General features: G+C 33.9%; 1 protein-coding gene across 4 annotated transcripts in view; it reads left to right on the plus strand.

The window, feature by feature from the left end:
* RBMS1 (RNA binding motif single stranded interacting protein 1) overlaps positions 1-26,956 on the plus strand; it is a 242,825-nt gene that overhangs the window by 48,041 nt on the left and 167,828 nt on the right. The window contains exon 1 of one of the 4 annotated variants that reach the window (XM_051986286.1): positions 25,001-25,290. The exons of 2 other annotated variants lie outside the window; for them this stretch is intronic. In XM_051986286.1, coding sequence (XP_051842246.1) covers positions 25,222-25,290 — 69 coding nt within the window. In that variant the 5' untranslated portion in view covers positions 25,001-25,221. Of the gene's footprint in view, positions 1-25,000; positions 25,291-26,956 lie in introns of those variants that run through there. One more of the 4 variants, XM_051986285.1, reaches the window with a different exon arrangement.

Raw genomic sequence — 26,956 nt, forward strand, 5'->3', positions numbered from 1 at the left:
TTGAATGGTTGACTGTCATGTCTGCACCTAACTACTTATATTTTGTATTTCTCATTAAAATGTGAGATCTTTGAGAGCAGGAACTACTTTTACCTTTATTTCCCCAGTGCTTACAATGTCTGACACATAGCACCCTAAATGCTTTTTGATTGATTAATTAACTGACTGACATATTGTCCATGATCCTGAGAAGCTTACATCCTAGGACAAGTGAATACACAGAACCAGTAGCAATATACAAAGCACAATACTCCTAGAAAAAAGAGTGAATGTCAGATGTCCTGCACTATTTTATGATATAACAAAGTTATAAGATATGAGATAATATATCTGGAATTTAGCAATCATCTTTAACACATTTCTAGTTACATATGTGTAATATACTATATTAATCCAAGTTAAGTTTCATAATAAATACAATCAGAACAACAAATCTGTTTAGCAAAAATATTTCCAGGCCTTAGCAATAACCTATTTATTTGAAGAAATTGTTGACATGAGAAAATTACTAGTTGAGATGCTGCATTTGCTATCTTGATATTATTAATTTTGTTATACAGAACATAAAATATTGTATATCTTCAATAGAAATAGACAGATCAAATAATCAGTGCTGAATATAATGATTATACTTGCCTCCCCCCCCCCCCCCCCCCCCCCCCCGCTTTTGAGACTGGGTCTCCCTATCTTGTCATTGAGACTGGAAGTAAAATGACCACACAAAGACCAATTCTACTGCTGATCAACTGAGAAGCTTTGATCTGCTTGGTTTTAGACCTGGGCTGATTTATTTCTTAGAAAGCCTTATGGCTCCCTCATCCTGGGGGATCTGTTTCATACAGACACCCAGTTGACTTTAGCCCTGGTACAAATCAGAGCTCTGTAATTCAAGGGATCTTCCAGCTTCGACCTCTCCTTTTCCTCAGAGATTACAAGTGTGCGCACAGAACATTATTAGCCCAGTGGGAACTCTGACCATTGATGCAACCATTCTGTATCTTAAAGTAGTGTATTTCTATTCTTCATCCTAACTTGCCATCCCCAAATCTGACAAATATATAAATGTTCTCTCTCTTTCCCTCCCTCCCTCCTTTCCTCCCTCTCAATCTCTGTCTGCCTGTCTCTCTATCTGTCCCTGTCTCTGTGTGTCTCTCTCTATCTCTCTGTGTCTGTCTGTCTGTCTCTCCCTCCTCTTCTCTCCCTCCCCCTCTCTCTCCCTCTTTCTCCTTCTTTCTCCCTCCTCCTTTTCTCTCCCCTTCCTCTCTCTCTCTCCTTCCCTCCCTACCTTTTTGCCAACTTTATATGGATGAGCCATTGTAAGCTTTACTAAGCTGTTAGCAGACAATAGACATAATCCATTTCTGGGTCCATATTAAAAACCTTTCCAGCTGATAGGACCTGTTAGACTTGTAATTAGCCTTGCTAATATAGCTTTTAAGAAAGTCGAGGGAGGGTGGGTCACTTTTATGATATAATGAGGGTTTCAATGTCTTGACTTTAGAGGAAGATAACCAATACATTAAGTATGATTTGACACGCCTTCTGGGCTCCCACCCCAATATTCAAGAGATCTTTATACACCTGACAATTAGATAGATTTTTTTTCCATTTTGCAATTGTTCATTATACTATTTTAAAAAACAAAATTAAATTTAAATGAATGAACACTAAATTACTAGAGTACTTCTAAGCAATGACTAAATTATTTTGTTTCTCCACCCTATGTTTACTGTTTTAGGGTAAAGTAGGAGTAATAGTAACTATCTTACATTCCTCTGACCCATAGGGTTCTATAAAAATCAAATAAAGTAAAAATGAGCATGTGATTGACTTGTACAAACTGTAAATATTAAAACATAAGTTTTAATGTTTTTATTATGCTTCTATTGCTTTATTTAGACATAATCATTATTATGGTTCAGAAAATAGAAAGCTGAGAGCAAACTATTAAATATTACCATCATTTTCCAGATCCTGAAATTTCTTCAAGCTCTAATACAAATATGTTGTTTATGTAATTGCCTAAATATAACAGTAGTAATAATTTAGTATCTATCCAAATAAAGAAGTACCTTTATCCTTCAAATAGGATATTCTAATATATAATTTTATCGATTTGTTTTCAGATGTCGTTTTCACAATATGTTTATTACAAGAGAATTTATGTGCTCCCTCTAGTGGCAAATGCTTTTCTTCATTTTCTAAATAAGTTTTCTTAATATATAAGATGGCTGACTTGCATACAATACAGAGCCTAAATATTCCAAAAATGCCGTTTTAGTTCTGTTGATATTCAGCTGCTGATAGTCACCTTATTTTCTATGAAGTTTGCAGTGGTTTTACGCTATTATGACAAATTTTTGTCTGTCTAAGAAATAACTGCTCTGGGGGAAAATATTTGAAGAGACTAGTTTTGAAACTTTAAAACTAAAACCAAAACTGCTGGTATCTTCCATTAAAAGATGCCTCATATTAAAATCACTAGGCTGTACAATTTAGAACTCTCTCTGCACTTACTTAAATTCCCTAGTATATTATATTTTGTATGAAGACAAATATATGTAGTTATGTGCATAGAGCAACTAATATTTTAAGATGCAAATTAGGTAGCAGTAGGTTTGAGGAGCACTGGTAGCCAAACTAAAAAATAAAACAAAACAAAAAATGAAGCCTATTTGCTTTGTATTTTCTGCTCATTTAAAATCTGTCTGGACTTGGGTTTTCACAGCTCAGTAGAGATCTACACTAAATTTTTCCATGTTAATATCATAAGTTATCATAGCCATCATCATCTTTCTACAAAAAAAAGCAGGATAACAAAGAAGTAGGAATGAAAAGTGGGAAATTACAGATTTTAAAGTAAAGTCTTTTCAGGAAGAGAATTAATAATAATGTTCCTTTACTTATGGTTACGGGTCCATTTAAAATGGAATTCATTTTGTTATTTAAAGTGGGGGAGGGGGGAGAGGAGCCAAATACTATAAGATGTTCTTTCCAAATACTATTTTCTCAAATATATGTTAAAACTGACCCACCATATTTATTTTGTGACATAACAGTTTGAAGCATTCTGATTATTGCTTCTTCTCTCCTTCTTTCTCCTTCCCCCCAAAAATAAATAAATGAGGAAAATGACTAAGAAAACGTAAGGCAAGGAGAATACTACATGAGATTTTTTTCTTCCTCTAAAAGTGAGACTCATAACTGCAAGGGTAATTCACAGACATATTGTTATTGTTTTGTAGCAAAATACTGAGTAGGAGAATTTCATTGAAACAATTAAACCATCCAGTGAAAAATAAGACTTTGTTTCTTTCCAATACCTCCAGAACAGTTTCGACATTTATAACTGAGTATGTGTCTCTTGTGGTCTCGATTACATCCGGTGTTTTTAGCTGGCAGCATTTCCTCTGTAGAGGCCCCACTTTATGTGCCAGAGTTCATTTCTGTGAATATTAAGAGAGGGAATCAAGATGTAGCAGGGAGTGAAACAGAAACTCTTGAATACATCTATGACACCAGTTTTCTAAATCAAGAGTGAAGTGGCACATATTTTAGAAGATTTTCAGAGATTTCTAACTTGAAAACTTATTGCAAACAGAATGGTGACATTTGTTTATTAAAACTTATGAGATTCAAAAATGTGCAAAAAAAAAAACCTTTACAGACAAAAACTAACTATAGTAGATGTTTCCTATTATGAAAGTTTCTGAATATACAGTTTAATGTATATAGCCATCAAAGATTTCCCATCACCACCACCATATAGACACCCATTATCCCTTGATATCCTTTTAGATTTACAGATTTGGAATAAAGTAAATTCATAAAATTTGAATTTTTTTTTCTTCCAGTTCCCATAGAAATGTTTTTGGAACAGTGGTCTATGCTAACAGCTGCATTCAATCTTGAGTAAAGTTACTTCCTGAAAAGAGTAAAATTCAACTTAATATGCAAACACGTTTGGAACATAATACTGTAGACTAAGTGTACTATGTAATTATGAAACTGGACACAGGCACCCTACTGAGGTAATTTCTTGTAAATAGATCACAATAGAAACCTTTAATCAGCCTCAGTGTTTTTTTTTTTTAATAGAAGATTTAACATTTTTAAAAGAATTGCTCATTCACACACATCTCATTTTCAAGATTTTTATTCTTTGGTGTTTTCAAAGTCTCATTGGGGGTTTTAAGTTTGAAGCTTTGTTTTTAATTTTTTGATAGGAGAGTGTTTCCTTCATTTCAAAGAAAACTTGTTTAAAAGCAAGCCAAATTAAAAATGTAAGAATTATCAAACCTTTTGAAAATATCATTTCCATGAAATATTTCCTTCTTGACTTCATGAAAATAACTGAGTGAAGCATAATTGTATTTTAATATATGAGTGTACATGTGGATGGGGGAGGAGAGAGCAGAGACTAAGACTACAAAGTTTTATATTTTGCAATTATTGATTTTAACCTCTCCCCACTCCATTTTAAATCACTTATGTAAATTCTAAAGAAAGAAAATGCTGTACAGATATAACTATCATTTAAATTCACACAGCAGGATCCTACTTAAGATGAGAACTTTTAAAAAATCATTTGAATCATTAATAAAATCCTAAAATGGTTTATAAAAGGCAAAAAAAAAAATACTTCGTGCCAAAAAGTTGAAATTCAAGTTGAAATAAAAATAAATACTTAACATTTACATAGTTAGAATTTTTTTTTAAGTACAACTTGGCTTCTACCACTCAAACCTATCTCTTACTTAACCTCTGTAACAAAGAACTAAACATTTTTTTCATTCTTTGGTCATATTATTAAGTTGCCTTGAAGACCTTTGTTTATAATGTCTTCTTGCATTCTTTTCCTCTTGACATGCTCCCCTCCCTCCAGCAGTGAGATACTAATTAAAGAGAGGACACTGTGACCCTAGGTTGTTTAAAAGTCACAGGGAATAGTGGCTGCACAAATCCTGGCAGGAAGTACTCATACCTAAAACTTAATGCAATTCTTATTTCCATCATCTGAAAAACTACTGGATTGGAATCTCAGAAAGGAGACCTCTTTTTCTTTACTGTTTTTGTTTTGAAAGTAAATTTTAAAAATCTATCACACCCTTCTTTACATATGATAAGCTTAATATATGTAATTTTAATTACTCACATAATTAATTATACTATATTTAACAAGTAATAATAATTTTGATGAAAATATTTTTATCTCAAAAGCTAGAATTAATTGGCATTGAACATTTACAGAATAATACATTATGGAAATATTAAATCAGTTATTTTTGATGTTGCTGTTATCTTTGATTTTATACCTTAACATAAATAAGATAGATATAGAAAACTTCTGTTGAAATGGAAATTATGTAAATATACTCATCAATTCTTCAACAAGTACATATTAAGCATTAATTATATGCCTGGCTCTGTTCTAGGTGCTGAAGGTAGGAAGACAAAATCAAAATAGTACTTGTCCTCAAGGAACGTCCATTCCACTGGGGAAAATAATATACATTATATGTGTATATATATATATTTACATTTATATTTATATTTATATGTAAATACAAGATATATGCAAAGTAAATATAAGGTAATTTTAAATTGAGTAAGAGGCAGGCTCTAGCAGCTGGGAGCATCAGGAAATGCTTAAGGTAGGAGCTGGCACTGTCACTGAACATTGAAAAAAATTAGAAATTCCAAAGGATAGAAGAGGAGGGAGTGCATTCCGGGCATGGAAGACAGCTTGTGCTCAGAAGCAGGAAAGTGATGCTGTTCAAATTTCATTTTTTATACTGCTGGAGTAATAAGCAAAATGACACCAAAGGGAAGTAATTTTCATTTAATTTGGTTTGTATGTTACCAGCACTTGAAAGAGGGAATGGCTAGTAACTTGTTTCTTTGGAAAAGTCAGACTCCTGTATTGCATAATCCTAATGCTCAGAAAACTCAATTTGTCATATTTCTCTCCTATTTCCCATTCCTGAACTTCCTAAGACTCTTGTTGAATGCTAATAGTTTTGTTGGAATAATCATGATATTTTTAGACTTGATACTCAGATTTCTTTCCTCTTTGAGTAACTATTTCATATTAAGATTCGGTAATTTTATATAAGGTGACTAAATGGACAATAACTATATATTTTATTCCAAAACATTGGGCCATCTTCATGTGCAAAGATGTATTGGGTTTATTTTTTGTTGTTGTTTTAAATTGCACATGCTTCTTTCCACCTACACTAGTTAGAGGGGTGTGGTGGGAAAGACTTGAAAATATGATGAAGTTAATTAATGTACTGGAACTACATTTTGTCACACCAGTCAATTTTCATTTCCACGTATAAGCCTTTATCCCTTTCATATGGGATTTCTTTTTCTTCAGAAAGCTTTTTGAACTCTAAATTTAAACAATATAGTTTCAGTTTGCTAGTCCTCTAGAAAAGACCACATTCATTTTGTAGAATTTTTCCCTTTACAACAGTTTAGTCTGATGTTCTTTGCATAAAAAGCATATAATCTAATATTCTTAGCATGCTGAAATTTTAGACATAAAGGAACAAATGACCTAAACATGTGCTTTTTTTTATATTTATTCTATGCAGCAGGGAAACTAAATAACTAGAGTTTGGTTATTAGGTATTAGAAGATTTCTGTGGCTAGATTTTGTTGTGATTGTTATTACCCAATATCCTTCCAAAATCAATTTAAAAAGTGATCTTATGCATAGACATACCACACATGTAAACATACATTATATATGTAACTCTAAGGATCTATCACAAATTTTTATATTCATGTACAGATAGGTTCATGTCATGTCAGGTGTGCTCTCTGCTTCCCCCCCCCCCCATTCAAGTGTAAATTTCTTGTGTGCTGGAGTTCTAGCTGTTTCTTTAGCTCAGATGAGGCAATGGTGAAATGTATATGGGCTCTAGACTCAGAGGATCTGGGTTTGAATTCTGCCACTGGCACTTAGTACCTGTAGAATCTTGGACAAAATCACTAAAGCTCTTTGGGCCTCAATTTCTTCATCTGTAAGATGAGGGAGTTGCATTAGATGTGTGTAATGGCCCTTCCACTGTTTACACAGGGCTCTGAAAAAGACTGCTTTTTCTAAAAGGAAAAATAAATAGAAGCAATTTAAGGACTTCCCAGAAATAAAACTAAAATGATAAAATATAAATGACAATAATATTTAATAAAAAAGTAAAATGTAATACATATATAAATAAAAATAAAATAAAAAATATAAATTTTATTTTGAAGTGAATTACCATTGGTAACCATTAAATCTAATGCACTTTACATTTTTGTTGCCTAAAATACTCTGTTAAAATAATATAAAGTAGTTTCCTTGCTTATTTTTCCTTTTTATTTTGTAAGTAGGAGATGAGTTTTTTATTCATGATTCAATTAAGGACCAGACAAATCCCAGATCCTATGGCATGAAGGGAAGAGAAACAGAGGAAGAAAAACAGAAAGAAGGAGAAAGAAAGAAAAAGGATGGGAGGGAGGAAAAAAGGAAGGAATAAAGAAAGCAAAAAAGGTTGTCATCTTTATTTTAATTTCTTACTTGGACTAATCAAATAGCATCTATATTTGTGAAAATGCTATTAATGAAATAATAACTGTTTCTCCCATTTGAAGGGGAAATTTTCAATTCATATCAACCCAACAAATATTCTTTATTGTGTGGAGTATATAGTGAATTATATACAACTTGCATTGATTTCCATAGAGGTCATGAAGCAGTATATATATATATATTTTACCAATTATTCAGCTGGTTATAATCATTGTGAGTTCAATTTTTAATTGTGAATTTGCATTAAGAAGATGATCAATACATTACAGATTTAAAATAAATAATGGCTTACTTCTTTGATTCTAGACATCAATATAATTTTGCATCATAGCACATCAACATGGAAACAGACAATTATATTTAAGACACATACAGCATTTTAGATCTTATTACAGTAAATAATCTGGAGGGAAGGGGGAATGAAAGCAGTTACGTTGTTGTATTTGGAGGAGTGGGTCATACCATATTGTATTATGGATAGGACAGAACACAAATGCACCCTCATGCAACATGAGATAATACAAACAACTTTTGTGAGAAGACACATTTAATTCGACTCTTTTAAAGGGATATTTAAGATGTGGATAGGTAAATCCCTTATTCTAGGATAGGTTGGCAAGGATTATTGCCACTCAAGATTCTGGCCTATCTTCAGGAAAGAAATAATATGAAATTGTTATATCAGAGAGGTTATTTTGTAAGAGATAGTAAGAACGTTGAAGCTAGTCATGGAAATATCATAGAAATCTCTTTTACTCTTTATTCTAGCCCTTTCCCCTTTCTTATTTCCAGGGAAAACTTTTTATAGGTATAAAGCATCTTTCTGGTTTCACACTTTTTTTTTAACCATAAATTCTCTTTCTTTGCAATCACATTTTCTCCAAAATAAGAATTCTGATTAGTACTTATACTAATTCCTTATTGTTATTGTTAGTTAAAAACCATGGATTTTAAGTATACATATATATATGTGTGTGTATATATATATATATATATAATATATATATATATATAATATATATATATATATAATTATTTTAACAGAGTATTTTAGGCAACAAAAATGTAAAGTGCATTAGATTTAATGGTTACCAATGGTAATTCACTTCAAAATAAAATTTATGTTTTTTATTTTATTTTTATTTATATAATATAATAATTTTATATGAAAAGCCCCATTCATAAATATAAGAATTGATAGGGCATTTTTGGATAAACAGCTTTATTTTTATGTTTAAATATTCTACTATATGGTTACAAGTCAAGGGACACTATCAACTCCAAAGAACTGTGAATGTAAGTTATACACAGGGCAAGGGAAAGGAGGATGACAGGTTCAATAAAAATTATTCAAATAAAATTCTTAAAAGAATCAGGATGAAGGATGTCATTAAAGAATAATAAATAACAAAATTTTGAAATGGAAAAGAATAAAAGTTATGAAGCCTAACTCCTATCATTTTGTTGATGGGCTCCAGATTAAGAATCCTTATAATGAGGAAACAATCAAAGGCAACCTGATAGTGATATCTATCTAGGCAATGAGAAAAAGTGGGAAATTGACAACACTGTTCATGGATGAAATGTAGTATCCATGATAAGCATATTATTTTCAATTGCTTCCTCTACTTTTGTTTCCTCTCCACTGTAATCTAGAGTTTGCTTCTTCTATCGTTGTTTCATCTGCATTGTAATCTAGAATTTGTGTCCTCTCCATTATAATTTACAGCTTGCTTCTCAATCCACTATTATAGATAATTGAAATTTTGATGCTAACCTATGATTGTTTGGGTGTAAAGAACTTTCAATATAAACATTTCCTTCCCCATACAGATAGGTAACTTGTATTTAAGTGTCAGATGCTAAAAGTTTAATTGATTTGCTTATAATCACATAGCTAACATATGTCACAAGGCAGGATTTAAATCCCAGTACTTCTGAATCTTAAGGACAGCCCTTTATTTACTATGCCAGATAATTTCTTGGGTAATTGAATAGCATTTACAAACTATACTTGAAAAGACTTCATTCCATTATTTGTGGAGAAAAGATCTCAGATTCTAAAGTCTGCCAAGAGGAAACATGTCTTTTATGCTATATTACCCATAATTGTTCTTGAGATTTTATATGTAAAGTAAATAAAAAAGAAGAAAGGATTTTTTGAAGTAATTTTGAGGAATGCACATACATACACATAAATACACGCATACACATAAATGCATGCCAAAATGTCAAAGTAAAATGCCATTGAGTAAAATGCTTTTTGGGGGGTCCCTGAAATCTCTTTTTTGTTGTTATTACCATAGAATCACATGGAGATAGACTAGGCTTAGAAATAATTTAATGCCTTACATTTTGTAATGAAAAAAAACTGAATCCAGAGAGCTTAAATTACTTACATATGATCATAAAAGTAGTTAAGACCAGAGCCAGATTCTGAATTCAGGAACTTTAGAAATAGACCCAATTTTCTTCCTAGTGGAGTTCCACTTTAATTTCAAATAGTAAGTATTTGTGGAGTTCTTGCAAGACATAAGAGGAGACATTGACAAGTTCTGAAAGTAATGCTTAAGAGTTTATATTTGATGCAAATGGCACTGAGTTGCAGTAGTTTCATGAGAAAGTGGCATGGTCAAAGTGTGGAAGGTCTGAAAACTGAAGACTTTGTGGACCATATTATAGAAATAATTTGGGATTAATGAAAACTGATAAGTAGAAAGGGTTTATAATGATAGTTAATAAATCGTATTTCCCTTCCTTCCCTCCCCTTCTTCCTTCCTTTTTTCCTTCCCTTTTCCCTTCCTTCCTCCCTCCCTCCCTCTTTCCTTCCTTCCTTCTATTAATCTGGCCAGACATGAAAAGATTAGTGAATAGAGATAGGAAGAAGAGAGATGGAGTCATAAAGAAGCTGGTTAATATTGTTCATTTAGAATGGAACTTTTCAAAACGCTTTCAGTTCAACAATCACTTATTAATATTTTTTCTTTCTCTTTTTCTTTCGGTTATACATGTGTTCTTTTTTTAACGTATTTTTTTACAAACCATATTGGGGGAGAAAAATTATAATAAAAAAGAAAAACCACAAGAGAGAGAAAAAAACAAAAGAAGAAGGGGAAAAAGTGAATATAGAATGTGTTGATTTACATTCATTCTCTGTAGTTCTCTCTCTGGATATGGATGGCATTTTCCATCCAAAGTTTATTGGGATTATGTTGGATTATTGAACCACCTGACAGGAATTTGATTTGTCATAGTTGATCATTGCACAATCTTGCTATTATTGTATACAATGTTTCCCTGGTTCTGCTTGTTTTTCTTAGAGTAAGTTCACATAAATCTTTCTAGGCCTTTCTACAATCAGCTTGTTCATAATTTTTTATTGAAAAATAATATTCCATTACTTTCATATACTATAATTTATTCAGTCATTTCCCAATTAATAGGCATCCACTCATTTTCCAATTCTTTGCCACCATAAAAAAGAGCTGCTACAAACATTTTTGCACACATGGGTTCTTTCCCCTCTTTTTATGGTTACTTATTATTATTTACTGTGTGCCAGAGTGTGCTAGGTACCAGAATACAAAAAAAAAAAAAAAAAAATGGAGATTGCCCCTTATTTTCAAGGAATTTACATTCCTGATACTTCACATAAAAACTACTTAGGTACCACCAGTTTATTAATTTTAATTAACCTAATATCATAGATCTTAATGGATTAATTGTTTAGGTTACTACCTGTGTTACAGATGGAAGCCTCTAATTCTTTGAGGGAAAGAGAGAGATATGGTAATTCTTTTAAAAATATTTATTCAGAATTAAAATATTTGAGATTCCCTATGCACAAGGCATTGTATTAGGTGTTAAGGGATATTTTAAAAGATTATTAATAGGCCAAATCTGCTTTTTCTATCACCTAGTCACCTGGATGAAATTTTATGAATTGTAGTATTTTTCCTTTTTATTTCCCCAGAAAGTGCCAGTGGTTGTCAAGAACCCAGGTAAAAATCAAATCTATACATGCCAGAGTACTGAATAGTCCAACTTTTTTACATTTGTAAACAAAAAAGGTTTACATTTGTAAACCTTTTGGATGTTAATTGAGAAATGGAATGCATATTTTTAATAATAGGCTAAAAGCCTATGTTAGGAATTTGTTAGTCATTAAAAACCTAAAATTGTGAATCTGTGTTAAAGGAAGAGATAGGGACAAGACCTGTCATTTCTTTGACATACAGAATTTCCAGAAGAGGGAACCCCATTTAATTCATGCAGGTCAGTATATTTTCTGCACCTTATAAATTTTAGAGAATTTCCCAGAGCACTGTGAGTGAGAAAGCAACTAACTTGCCCAGGATCCTATCACCACTCTATGTTGGAGATGAAACTTGAAGCTAGGTCTTCCCAATTTCAAGTCTGCTCTCTGTCTCCTAAATTGTGAGTCTTTTCTTTTCTTTTTAAATTTAATTTATTTTATCCTGAACTTAAGAAATAAAACAAACATTTCCATAACATAGAAAAGGAGGGAGGGGGGAAATGATTGAACATAAAACTGCAAATCTATTATATACAACTTGCTATTCCTTTTAAATACATAATAAAGTTATCATGTAACTTTCCCCCTTTATTTCTTTTCTTCCTTCCCTCCCTTTACTCTAGAAATAACTACTATTAGACACAGATATGTGTATATGTGTAAAACCATTCTACATAAACTTTTGTTTTTCATTTCTTTTTTAATAGTGATGTTAATAATAGGTTACATGAACATTCAAGTTTCCTTAAATAGGTCCTTGAAATACAGAATTCATAATTCCCATACATTGGAGAATAATGAAAAATATGATGATTAGAGAATCTAAATTTTAATTGACTTGAAGGACTCTGAATTTAAAAAATCAGAATTTTATTCCTCAAGATTTATTTTTATAAAAGTCAGATTTTTTTCAGTATCATTGTTCTTCAATAAATTTTGAATATATGCTCCCAAATAAAAATCAAGATCATTTTCATTTTATGTAAATAATTACTGATTTTTCCCTTGAATAGAATTTTCATTCAATTTGAAATTTTATTGCTATAGTAAATCACACAAAATTATTTCTAAGTCAAATATTAATCATTGGTAGCAATAAGGTTTAAGAGTAAAGATGGACTGTAATTCATAAGAAATCCCCCAAATTTAATTTAATATTTTTTTGCAAAAATAACCTTTGATTAGAACCAAATTTTCCAATTTGGATTTCACAATCTTTAATTGTTGGTCAGCCTACACACACATCTCAGAGTAGTAGTAAAATGACCTGAAGGCATCTTTTTATGAGGAAGGAGCAAATTTAAACAAGATATTCAATCTTTGAGTAAATAAGAATTGTATCAATAACTCATAAATCAACTTTCAATTTTTATGATATCACTATTCATATTGAGCATCACTAATATGAATAATTACCTTCTTAATCCAAAACTGGGTCATCCTATGTTATAGTTTAATAACCTTGATTCATTATGTAATTTCATAGTAGTTTCAAGAGCCAAGGTAATAACTTCAGATATGTGGCTTTTTCTACCCAAATAGAACTCACATGACCAGATGAAAATTTGTTCATTTATTCTGACCTTAGAAAATATCCAGGCTCTGTGTAGAAAGGTAGTAAGTTTGTGTCTTTTCAAAGGAATATGAGCATTGTTGGAAGTTAAATTTGGCATGCATCTATAGGACTCACTATAAAAGGAAGCTGGAATGGCTTTGACTACTGTGGTCATTTCTTCCTCTCCTCCTAAACCTTGTTTTGAATTTCTTCATTAAACAAATGTATTTTCCTAATGATTTAGGAATAGGTTAAAATTAGTTTGGAGGAATGTGAGTAGAAAGTAGCAAATATATTGGGAGACATCTCAGTGGCTTCAAGTCTGTTTTTAACAAATAACCACATGAAATCAGAGTAAAATTATTCATTTGAATCCCTAGAGGTTGTGCTCACTGAAAACTGAGACCCATTGGATGACTTCTTTTGAAAAATACTGCCACAGGAGCCATTTACTTGCAACAAATCTCCAGTTTTCTGTTCTCAGAAAAGACTGGATATTTCAGAAACCTTATATACATGTGGTGTGTGTGTGTGTGTGTGTGTGTGTGTGTGTACGTACACACGCATCCTATGAAAGTAGGGAGGATATCTTAAGTGTTATCTTTCCCATTGATGAGCACTGAACCATGTACATACTAGTAAACACTTTTAAAAATTTGTTTGTTAAATAAATGGATCTATGTATGAATATGTATGCTATGTATGTGTACTACTATGTGGGTACATTTATTCATTCAAAAATGCTACTTGTATAAGATGGTTTGTCAATTTTCAGTGGTATCTTTTAGGTAGTTGCATATCTCTTCTCTTAGATATTTATCTAAACAGATTATATATATGCTACATATAATATATGACAATTTGTTTCTGGGCTCTTGACACAGTGTGTTGATATTTAATATAGTTGCTAAATGGATATATATATATAGACATATATATCACATCACTGATAATAGAAGATATTTATATAGATAGGCTAATTCAGCCTAAAGTATGTTCAAAGAAGTATTTATATTGCTTAAAGTACTTATAATTAAGAATGATATTTGGATTATATAATCTGATTTCCTTGATAGAAGTACTGAAAGCCAACAAATGAATAACATTTAATTCTAGTCCACTTATGATTCCCTCTCATCCAGGCAATACAACTATTTAATAACATTCACATTTATATAGCATTGTAAAGTTTGCAAAGCACTTACATTCAGAAAAATATGGTGAAGTAGAGAATATAATTAACAACGTCCCCATTTTACAGATGAGGAAATGAGACTCAAAGAATTAAATGACCTGCCGAGTACCCCACAGTCATTTAGACAGACCTGGAACTAGGGGCTTATTAACAATGCTTACTTCTGTGTGCTATTCCTTTAAGCTTAATTTTAAATTCAGTGCCATTCAATTCAGTTCACGAAACTTTATTAAGCATCTAATTTCCCCACAAAAAGAATCCATTTAAAACCCCTTAAACCCTAAAGATAGTACCTATGCAAGGGAGCAGCTACACCAGAGCTATTCATGTCTTGAAGTTTTTCTAAATCTTTGCTTCTCTAGAAAGCACACTTTTCTGTGAGACTTATGTCTGGTTTAGAGGCTTAATTATTTTTTTTTAAGTGGAAGAGGAGAGATGATGTATACATTATCATATGTGGTCATTGTAGTTTGTTTTTTATTTTTTTATTTGTGATCTTGGTTATAAGAGAGGATTGAATTCCAGAGCATGATATGAGTGAGTGAGAGAGAGAGAGAGAGAGAGAGAGTTCTCTCCATAAAAATGTGATGTAAAATCAATACATGTCAATACATTTTATTTTTTAAATATACTTTTGTCATGCAAATTCCAAATAATTTCCATTTATTGAAAGTAGAGGGGAAAGACAAGCTCTTTGAGCTTTATATGTGTACCTACCTCCTGTTAGAGGCCTTACAGTATCCCACTGCAATCTCTATATAAACTCTTTGTGTTGCTCTACCATGGCTGGAAAATTTTGAATTAGCATCGAATTTATTTTTAAGGTCTTTATGTCATTAAAAATATGAAGCTAGAAAACTTTTCCAAAAGTTATCAGTACCATACTTCTTGTAGATAGACTTCCCTGAACTCATAGGATTTCTATGAATGCTTTGCAACTGTTAAACACTATATAAATGGGAGCAATTTTGATTTATACATAGGGTTTTGGTGCTTACTATTTTAATGGAGATTAGACCATCATATCCACCAAATGGTCTAATATTAGTTTGTGCATAGTGTGAGTACAGTGAGGGTCTAATATAGATTGATGACAGCCTAGAAGAGAGGGATCCTGAAAAATCAGAGAAGGTCCTTACCTGAAGGTTTAGAACCAGGAATTGCTGAGGTCATGATGACATCATATTGTCATGACAACATCAGAACTTCCTGTTTCTCCCTCTGCTGCTTGGGGAGCATCAATTCACCACAGGTCTGTGACCAATTCATCACATGTCAGATGTATCATACAATTTTTAAAAATCTCTAGGGACAGAACTCCCACAAGCTCCTCAAGCAACCCATTCTAATATTCTTGATTATGCTGTGGAAAGTTTTTACCATATATCTAACTAAGGTAAAATTCAAATTAATCCCATTTTCTCTTTATTTTTATATTAATTTCTCATGGAACTGAGCGACAGTTATTATTTAGCATCCTCATCATGTGTTTCAGAAATACTATTAATTCTTACCTCATCCCCTTTTAAATTCAGACCAAATAGTACCAATTTATGTTATTAATCTTTTGGAGTAGAAAGGATAAAAACAATTTACTATGGTTTCCTCTTTATAGTTAGCTTTGAATACTTTAATTTTCATTATGATCCCATGTTTTATAAAAAATATTTTTTTCCCTTTACTAAGAATGTAACAAGATACTTTGTTTTTTTCAGTCACTGTTTTATTTGCTTGATTTGGTATATTCCTTATTTTCTAAAACAGAGTTTGTGTCTCCTCCCTGGTTGTTATTATTATATATGATCATAACTAGCTATGTTCATTGTGCAGAGCTTCTAGTAGAATCTGTTGAAAGGTATATGTAATGATGAGGCTATTACATAGTATCCTCAAATGAGTTCCTCACTTTGTTTCCTGTCCCTTTATTCCATGTTTTCATCCTTTTAGATGAGTATTAATTCTAAAGTTAGCTATTAAGCTCTTCCCTTCTTAATGTGGAATTGTCATAACTTATAATGTATTTTCAGGAATTTGGCATTAGTCTTTAAACATCCTGAAAACGAATACTCTTCTATAGGCTTGTTTGCAGGACATAATTATGGAGATTTAACAACTCAAGAGCTAGGTTTCCATAGCCAAATAAACTGGAAGACTGAGGCAACATCCCAGGTAATTTAGGGGGAAAGAATCTCACAACTATATCTTTCTCTGAAATATGGAACCAATTTTTGCTTGATTTACCCCGATAATTGCCTTTTCCTACTTTTTTCAATAGCAGCCTGTCCTCGCCATTTCATGTATCAGCAATTAACTTACAACTAACTACAAAATAAATTATTAATTTTATCACATTTAAATTTACTAAATGTCCACAACAAAATGACATAATAACTTCCTTTTGTGGAGATCAATTTTAAACGAACTTTTAGCCTAGTTTCTAATGTTTCCATTTTTCAGAATTTGTATAATGTTGCAAACTTATCAGATTTTTAGTGAAATAAGATTAAGGACTGTTTATGGGGAATAATTGTATGGGTTAATTGCAGAGTAGCTGAAGAAAATAAATTTAATTTGTATAATACTGTTCATGCTGAAAAATTCAAATGAGCTTTAAATTTTATAAGCTCTTCTGTATATAAAAGGAGTCACTAACTTAGAAACAAGTTATACTCTTATAATTAATTTTTAAGTCAAGTGTTTTAAATTTGCAATAAACTTATAAATATATATATATAAACTTTATCAGTGGTGATTAGATATTTAATTGGCCTACTGAAGCTATGTAATCTATAAACTATATCTGAACTCTGTAGATTCCATCCCCTGATTTTTAAATGGGAAATGCATTTTAATTAATTTTTCAGAAATCCAAACCCATACCTTCCTTCATTCACAGCCTTAATTTATAGAAAATGATCCTGCTTTCTTTTTCTCAACTTCCCTAGAAAGTTATTCTTCTCCAGAAAAGTTCCTTTCACCCATCCCCATGTGGTAATGGCAATAAAAAGGGATTAGACCCCTAAGAAAAGATCTTTAACACACAAGTGATTCATACTTTTGTGAAGAATGTTTGTTTGTCCTATTACACACGTGCTTATCTTAACAGACTTAGAAGTTAGAATTCAAGAGTGAATAAGTGAAATCACAGAGGGAGTTTTTTTAATTCAAAAGTCCATTCAAATTCCTTTATAACCTAGTCTCCTTCTTCCTTTCCAGTCTTCTTACATCTTACTTCCTAGCACATACACTTCACAGTAATATCATTGGCTTTTTTATTGTTCCCCAACCAATATACAAGTTATCAGGCTTTTTTTTCTGATTTATTCCCATTCCTGGAATTCTCTCCTCTCTGAACTCCACTCCTTCTCTGTTGTGCCTCAATGAGGATTAATCTCTCTGGCAGTCTTTGTCAAGAAATTTTACATGATCTTAATGAATGTATAAGGGGACTGGGCTTTAAAATGTATTATACCAAGTCAAAATATTGGGATTTTTGTTTTGTTTTTGTTAATAATGAGTGTAGCAGAATCTTGTTTTCTCTTCACTTCTTTTAGTTAATTATGTTACCTTAACATTGTAGTCACAGTGAATTACTTGCAAAACCTTTCCTATTTCCTTTTCATATTATTATTAAGAATATTCTCAATATATGTATAAATCATTTTCATAAATATTTTATAAAGATGAAAAAGTAGGCATTTGAGGAAATGGTAATATCTTCTATGATTTTTTTTATTCTTTGGTAGCTTTCCTAGGAGAATAATGAATTATATATTTAATTATCCACAACTTCCTTGTCTTCAGGGTTTTTTTAAGGGAAAATATCAATAATGATGTCATTAATTTCTACCAATAGTTTGTCAATGCATTATTTGAAAGAGATCTTATGTTTATGGATGGTCCAAAAACAATCTTAGCATTTTCTTCACCCTTTTTTAGTATTTCATCACTGAAGAAACAAAAAGTAGCGCAAGGTTAACCATTGTTAAACGTATTTTTTTTCTCAATTTCTTCTCTTTTTAATGGCAAAGATTTTATTGTCTGGTGACCAAGATACTGTTGCTTTCTTAGTCTGTACTTTTAAGATAGGTTCACTGACATCATCAGTTTCAGTTTCTTTCTAGGCTTTGAGTCAGCAGATTTTCCAGTACAGTAAAGTAGAATCAAAAAGTTTTTTTTTTTTTTTTGCTCTTTTGGTATAACCTTTAAAACCCAGGATCACTTCCATGTTATAAAGCCCATTTACTTTGCAAATATGAGATAATTTAAGGAGGAGAAAACTAACAAATGCAGAAAATGGAAAAGTTCCTATCACAGGTAGGACTTCAACTGAGTCCTGAATGAAGCTAAGGATTTGAAGGTATAGATGAAGAAGGTACATTCCAGGCATAGGAGACAGTCTGCAAGAATACAGAAACTGCAGATTAACAATATTTTTTGGCAGTATTTAATATAATAGCATATACATGTACTCATTTTGATAAATACAAATTAATGATTATAAATATACCCATAAAAGTAGAAGTTATCTTAGTTTCCCAGACTCTTCTCTCATAGTTGATTCTCCAGAACTGATTACTTTGTTTTATTTTCAAAGCCTTCTGTGATGGGGCCCTGCCATTCTAACTTTATTGTTCACTTGTTCTGAACATGCGATCATAGGTTTCTCTCAAGCCAATCTTCTCATTATCCTCTGAATATATTATGACCTTGTAAATATTACTCTTATTGCTTGGAATCCTGTAGTCCACTTCCATATACCTGCCTCTTTTTGTCCTTTATGAACTTGACATATATTAATATTTCAATATATAAAGAAAAAGAGATGATTACATATTAAACTCAACTTCCATTAGATATAGTCTTTACTTTGTATATTCATTTATCAGGGTAATAATAAAACTGCTTTCTTTACCATGCTTACCTCAGAACTTCCTTCTAATCTCTTCTGTGCATTTCTTTAATGTTTAATTTCTTTTTCTTTTTTTGCATTTTTTGGCATTTTAACATTATCTATTCATGTCTCCACCTTACAGTTCTCCCTGCCTAAAAAATAAGAGTATTCCATTGTGAAAAATAAGTAAAGTTAAATAAAACAAAATCACATATTGGCTGTTTCAGAAAACACATGCTAATTGGCAAGTATTCACTAAGTACTAACTATATATCAGGTACTGTGCTGATTGCTGTGGGTACAGAGAAAGGTTTAAAAAGTTCCTACCCTTGAGGAGCTCACATTCTAATGGGATGACAGCCTACAAACAATCATGTGCATATGAGTCACATAAAGTGAAAATTAGAGGTAATCTTAGATGGATGGCAGTAGTATAAAAAGAAGGGGGTGAGGGGAAGAGAGACTTTTGCACAAGATGGAAATTTTAGAAATGTGCAGGGAGAGCATTCCAGGCCTAAGGGAAATGCCTGTGAAAAAGCTATATAGTCTGGAGATGAGTTTCATTCATTCTGTAGCTCCAGTCTATCACCTCATTGCAAAAAGTACTATATCCATTTTCCAAATCATCATCTGCTCAGATGCTGCTGTTTCTATGAAATGTTCCATGAATAACTTGGAGTCACACTGATGTGGCTTTTGAAGTCCCATTGCGTTTTATAGCTAATATCATAGACTTTATTGCTTAATTGTTCTCTAATTGTTTTAATGTTGTTACCCAACTAGATTATTGACTCCATGAGTCATTGATTAGCTTTACATCTCTATTTTATCATCTTCTTTACTCCAGGTCTAATAATCTTGGGTACATAGTAGATACTCAATAAATAATTAGTAATAGATTCAATTGAGATTGGAATTCTGAAGTTTGCTTCTATAGGCTTCTCAATTATTAGAAATATTTGGAAATGAAAGGATTCCAATAGTAGCTGCCTTGCGAAGTGGGGAATAATACATTACTTCCCAAGGCAGCTTGCTCAATGACTTATCATATATACCGTAGAGATCATTGTTGTTTGTTGTTTTTCATATATAATTTAGGCTAGATGGAAGAGGCTGTGGTCCCTTTCAACTCTTAAAATTTTGACTATCTGCAATTAAATTTTTTAACAAAATTTTAATAAACATCCATATTCCTCAAACCAGAATCCTTGAGAAACAGTGTGCTCATAGTAGGTGCTTAATAAATGCTAGTTCTCTTTTTTTTGAAAAACAAATTCCCACATAGTGAACCTCAGACATATCTCTTTTCAATTAAGTAGTACTGTAATTCATTGTTAGTCTTGACTAATAGGAAGATAAAAATACAAACTTTCTGCTCTATTTACCAAGATTATTTTTGGAGAAGCTAAGGTTGCAGTGGATAGAGCACCAGCCCTGAAGTCAGGAAGTTCAAATGTGGTCTCAGACACTTAATGCATCCTAGTTGTGTGACCCTGGACAAGTCACTTAACCCCAATTGCCTCAGCCAAAAAAAAAACAAAAACTTTTAAGACTATTATAGTATTGCTATTAGGGACTATTATTTGTGGAGTTCATAGAATGCAGGCTTTAGAGGCACAAAGCACTTTAAAGATTATCTATTTTAATCACCTATGATCCATTTCTTTTATTAAAATCAGAGTTGAAGAAACCAGCTGAGATCTAAGGAGGAAAATCACAGAATCTCAGAGTGGAAAGAGACCTCAGAGGCCATGTAGTCCAACCCATACCTAAATAAGAAACCCCTTCATATTTGCTTCTCCTTTAGTCAAGGGAAGAATTCACTGTCTTCCAAGAGAGACCATTCTAATTTTATATTGCTTCCATTGTTAAGAAAATGGCCCTTGGATCAAACCTTAAATCTTCAGAGATAGTGAATATTAAAGCTAGGATAAAAATCTAGGTTTTCTGACTCAAATTCATTGATCTTATTGTTACTGTCTTCTGTAGAATATATTGTTTTTATAGAATGATTGTTTCCTTTTTTGTTTTGTTTTGCAAATGTGGTTGTTACTTAATTTTCTTGTCATACTTACACAATTGTTCTTTGATATACCTAACCAACCCTAATGCCTAATACATAATTTGCACAATTTACTCCTTTAAATCTACAAATTTTTACTATACCATTTCAAGTATGTCTACTGTCTTTCCAACCTTGTCTCTGTCTTCTACTTCTTTAAATCTACAAATTTTCACTGACTTTGTTACTATAATCTCATCTGACTTTGTTACTATAATCATTCAGTATTCTGACTAATATATATATATATATTGCTTGTAAATAGTTATAGTTAGACATATGTATGTATATGTAAGGATATTTAATGTATATGTTTGTTTCCCACTATTTCCTTACTTCTGTTAAACTTCATATAGCTTGCTCATTTTAGTCTCCAAGTTTTTATTCCATTCCTTTGACTTGCAATGATTCTACCTTTGCCCTTGCATTCCCAATCAGTCCTTTAAGGCCTAGGATCAAAAGTAAAGGCTTTGTTACTTCATTATTCTGGACGATATTGATTATTCATTGGTAGAGCACATTTAATTGTTCTCCTTTCAGTGTTGGTTATAAGTACAGACATAAAGAAAAAGCTCTCATTTCAGCATTGGTACCTGTAGGTACATTCACTCCCATCCTCCAACACATACCTTATCTTTGACTTAATAGCTAAGTTGAATTGCTCAAGGTAAGTTGAATTTAAATGAATATAGAATTAGCAAACAGAAGAGGTTAGATTTGAACTCTTATCTTCGGGGTTCCAAGCCTATAATGTAACCCTCTCTAGCCATGGCTCCCTCTGTGTATTTTGTGCGAGAAAAATGTAAACATGTGCTCAAGATATGTGTTTTCATGTTTTTGCTTTCTCTGTTATATTGGATTTTCACCCATTTGTATTTGTCCTCTATTTTTTTTAATGAGATTATAAATTTTTTGAAGTTGAGGACCTTTTCTTTTTTTCCTTGTAACCCCTACTTGTATATAGACTGAGCAATATATTAAAAAGTATTGACCGTCAAAGTATCTGTTTAAAAAAAAACAAACAAACAACTATAATCACTATCATTTCTCATTTCATGTTATTCATTTTTATGATGGAATTTGTAAAACTGAGTCTCTAAGACTTTTCACTTATCTTTTATTATAAAAATAACTATTTTGAAATGATCAATTTTGTTAGATATTTTAAGCTTTTATTAACACTTTAAATTTTCTTTTATTATATTATTATAACGTACCTGGTCAAGGACCATGATACTGGAACTTCATAGCATCCAGAGAATTGTGACCCCAAAACAGTACCACAAAGAAATCAATCCATGAAACTGTTGGGGTGTGTGTGTGTGTGTGTGTGTGTGTGTGTGTGTGTGTGTGTGTGTGTGTGTGTGTGTGTGTGGTTTAGTTTGTGGTTTCCTGAGCGTCAGGCCATGACAGCTGAGGTTGTCCAGGGCACTTCTACTGATAGTCCACAGGTCTGAACTCCAGGGGTTTGTGGGCAGGATATTCTCAGTAAAGAGTTATCAGGATAGGACTTTAACCTATACAGCATTAAGAAAACATGTTTTTCCATACTTAGGTTTAGCAACTTGCAATTGAGGGTCTCAGAAACAAGAAATAGTGAGAGGCAGCTTAATTTAGTGTATTAGATGAAATAAAAGTAATTGTGAGGACATCCAGAAGCTTCTTAATAAAGAATATGACATAAATAGATTAAATATGTACCAAATATTAGTTATATCTAGTTACTGAACATCCATTTTGCAGCTCAAAGTTTTACTCAGAATACAAGTATTCAAGCATCTAATATTTGTTTTTATAGAGGAGAAGGACGTGTGTTATTCTTTACATATTTTTATACAGCTATATCAAAAACTTGTTAAATTCCACAAATTTACTGAAAACAATTGTAAAGAGTATTTGAGGGTTTCTAATGAGAGTAACAGGTTGCGTGTGTAGGATGAATAATTTACAATTTGTCAATGCTGAAGCAAGAGCTAGAGATGGTGGTTTTGCTAGAAAATCAACATAGAGTATCTTGTTTTCCCTTCCAGTAATGAAGATTCCTTATTTCTTAAGACAACTTGAAATTTTGTTATTACACTAATATCAATATCTTTTATTTAGTGAGGTTTTGGGGGCAAGAAAACAAGGACAAACTAATTAAAAAGTATTTATTAGGTGCCTACTATGTGAGAGTCCCTGTCCAACAATGAAGTACTGAAGAGAGTCTAATGTCACTGGCAATATTCAAGTAGAGATTGACTGCCTCTTTCAGAGGGATAGGTTCAACTTGATGATTTCTAGGATTCTTTCAGATTTTTACTGTGAGAAAAGAAGCTTCACTAGAAGGATAGTCAGAAATTCTCTACTTAACAATTCAAACCAGAAAATAGAAAATACACTTTAAACTATGTCTATTTGTGCCTGTGATCTTCAGGCTTCAAAACTCAGGATTACTCTGTTTGTCCAGAGAGGGTGGAGTCGGATCAGGTAATTACGCAGAAATGGTCCTCAATTAGTTGGAGCAGAGTTTTTTGGGTTTGTTTTTCCCTTCTAGAAAGTGTAAATTAAATCTTTTTGTAGGGAGATCTTTTAGCAAGTCTAAATCTATTCCTTTTGTATACAAAACATGAGGTACATAAAACAAAGTATTTCCACACGTGTATTTGACTTTAAAGTTTCAGCTGTTTGTTTTTTGAGGGGGTGAGTAGGGTTGTGCAGATTAAATGTCGATTCGCAGATGTGCTGTGTAAGCGTGGTTACTCGTAATTTTGTTTATCAAAGTCAAAGTAATTTTGAAGAAGGGAGGTTGTAAGGGCAAAGAATAGAAATAAGGACGGGGGACTAAGTTAGACTTCCTCCCAAAGTGCTTTAGTGATCTGATCTGCCAGGGGTTTAGAGTAGGGGCGCAGTGCTGCCACCAGTGGTGCTTAGGGAGGGGAGAGAGAAAGAGGGAGGGGGAAAAAAGAGAAGCGAGGGGGAGTGGGGGGGCGGGGGGGACTGGCTACACCTAGGAATGTGCGGTATGCGGGGAGGCAGACCCAACCATTGCACAGGGAAAGGGGCCGCCAGCAGCTCTTTCTGATCTCTGGGTTTCCAGAACGCTGACCCAGGGGAAGGGGGCAGACTACTCTGTAACCTAGAGACGCGGCTCACTTGGAGCTAGTGGGCATAGAGCCTGCTGTGGCTGGCGGGGCGGTGGAGCCAGAGGTGCCTGGAAGAGGCACTAGGCTCTCCTGCTCCACCCACCTTCCTCTCCTCCCTTCCCCCTCCTCCCCGCGCTCGGCGCCCTCTAAGGGCGGTGGTTGTGGCCGTGGTAGGTGGGACGGGTGGCGGCGCTGCTGCTGCTGCCGCCGCCTGAAAAGTCTCCCCTGTCGTCTGATCAATGAACTAACTCCCTTCCATGGCAGGCAGGGTGGCTGCTGCTGCTTCTACAGCCTCTCCCGCCCAACGCTACTCTCGGAGCCCAGCAGGAGGAAGAGGCTGCAGGAGGGAGAGGAGCCGCAGGGGGAGGGGACGGGGGCATTTCCCCTGACTTTTAGCCGAGTTCAGGAGGAGGAGGAGGAGGAGGTGCTGGAAGAGGAGGAGGAGGAGGGGACAGGAGAAGTCAGCACCGCGGCGCCTGCAGGAGTAGGAGTAGCGGCGGCGGCAGCAGCAGCAGCAGCAGCAGCTGCAGCAACAGCAGCAGCAACAGCAACAGCAACAGCAACAGCAGCAGCAGCAGCAGCAGCAATAAGCAGCCCCAGCATTGCCTTGCCTTGCCCAGCCCAGCCCCAACCCCTGACGCCTGCAGGCCAGCGAAAGGGAGTTTCCCCAGGACTAGCCTCGGAACTAGTGGCTTCCAAAGTTGCCCCCTCCCCCATTCTTGCACCCTGCCACAGCCTCCCCCTCCCCCGCCCTCCAAGGCTTCAGGCAATGATTTTTCCTAATAGCAGCGGGAATCCGGGGGGCAGTGGCACCAGTCGAACCCCCTTTCGGAAACAGGTAAGAGGCAGGCGGCGCGGGCTGTGGGAGAGTCGGGGTGGGGAAGAACGAATCCTGAAGGTTTGGGGGGAGGGTGTTGCTGGCGCGTTGGAGACGCCGGGACTTTGGTTTTGCAAAAAGGGCAGCTTTTGGAGCTGGGAAACAGCTGAGCCCTTTATCCTTCGAAGCTCATAAAAGGGACCCGGGTTGGCGTGGTGACCTTGTTTGTAAAGAAGTCGGTGGCGGCGGCTAAGATGGGCCGCAGGTCAGGCGACTTCAGCTGAATGACCTTAGCGGCGGGGATGCAAACTCACCTCTTTTCCTCTTGGCGCCCCCCTCCCCCGCTGCCCTGGGGACTAGCTGGGTAGGGTGGGGTGTAAGAGGAGGAGGAGGAAAAGGAAGAGGAGGGGTGGAGAGAGAGGGGAGGCGAGGCTGGGCCAGGTTTGCTGAGCGTTGCAACAAGTTTCTCTTTCTCTGTCTCTGTGTCTGTCCCTCTGTCTCTGTATGTTTGTGTGTGTGCATGTCCGTCTGTCTGTCTCTCCGTCTGTCTCTTTCGTCTGTTTTCTCTATCTCTTTGTCTGTCTCTGCATGTCTCTTGCCTTCCTTGGAAATCTTCAACTGAAACTTCAAGCTACATGTTTTAATTTCTCATGAAACGAGGAAAACCTAGGAGATTTTTTTGAAGAGACACAGGAAAAAAAAGGGGAACTTAGATCGTCGATTTCTTAGGTTTTCAGTTCTTCAGTAGCAAAGGGAAATCCTGTGACATTTTGATTGAAGAGATACTTTGGATAAAACTGAATCATACACATGCGTTTTCCTATTTTTATATACTTTCATACTTAAAAGGGAAAAAAAAAAGACAGATTGAACTCCAAAGGCAATTTGGTGGTTAGATCAAAACCTTGTGCGGGAGGAAAAAGAAGGGCTACAAAAGGGAGTGGGGGGGGGGGGGGAGGAGGGAGAGTTGTGAGCTCATTATGGTTGATTGCCTTTTTTGTGTTTTTTTGTTTTCCTCAGTCCCTTTTTTTTTCCTTTTTAATGGTTATTGAAGCCATGTCATGACAAATATTTCAGAATTGCAGGAGCAACAACCAAAACGTAGCCTTCCCCCCCCCCCCCCCATGTGTTGTTCTCTGTTTATAAAAGGTTAAACTGATTAGAGGTCTATGGCAAGATGTTTGTTGAAAAACAAAACACTAAGCAGCTATTTTTTTCTCAACAATAAGCCTCTTGTGTCTAACCTTAGCAACTGAGGCAAATCAATTAAGTTATTATCCCAATAATGATACAAAGAATCGCATCCTTCGATGTGGACTTTGGCTCCATTAAGAGTAGATACATCATAACTAATGGCAAAAATGCCTGCTAACTTTACTGTCAGCTTTCAATGGATTGTTGATTTCTTTTAGTCCATTTTTATTTTCAAACTAGTATTTCCTTTAGACTGAGGGAATTTGAGAATAAGTCTAACTTTGGGAAAGCAAGGACTTTTATAGTTTTAAGGTACTGGTTTTGTTGAGTTCCTTATTAACTTTCACTTTAGAGTGGAGAACTAAGGGTCTGTTTGCTTTACCCTTAGAAAAGCAAAACTCTGATTTTGAAATCAATAAAACTTTTGCCTGAGCTCATATCTATGAAATGAATACTGATATATTCATAAATGTTTGATCCTGGCTGAAATTTT

The sequence above is a fragment of the Antechinus flavipes genome, chromosome 3 (genome assembly GCF_016432865.1).
Source record: "Antechinus flavipes isolate AdamAnt ecotype Samford, QLD, Australia chromosome 3, AdamAnt_v2, whole genome shotgun sequence".
In the NCBI taxonomy this organism is placed as follows: Eukaryota; Metazoa; Chordata; class Mammalia; order Dasyuromorphia; family Dasyuridae; genus Antechinus; species Antechinus flavipes.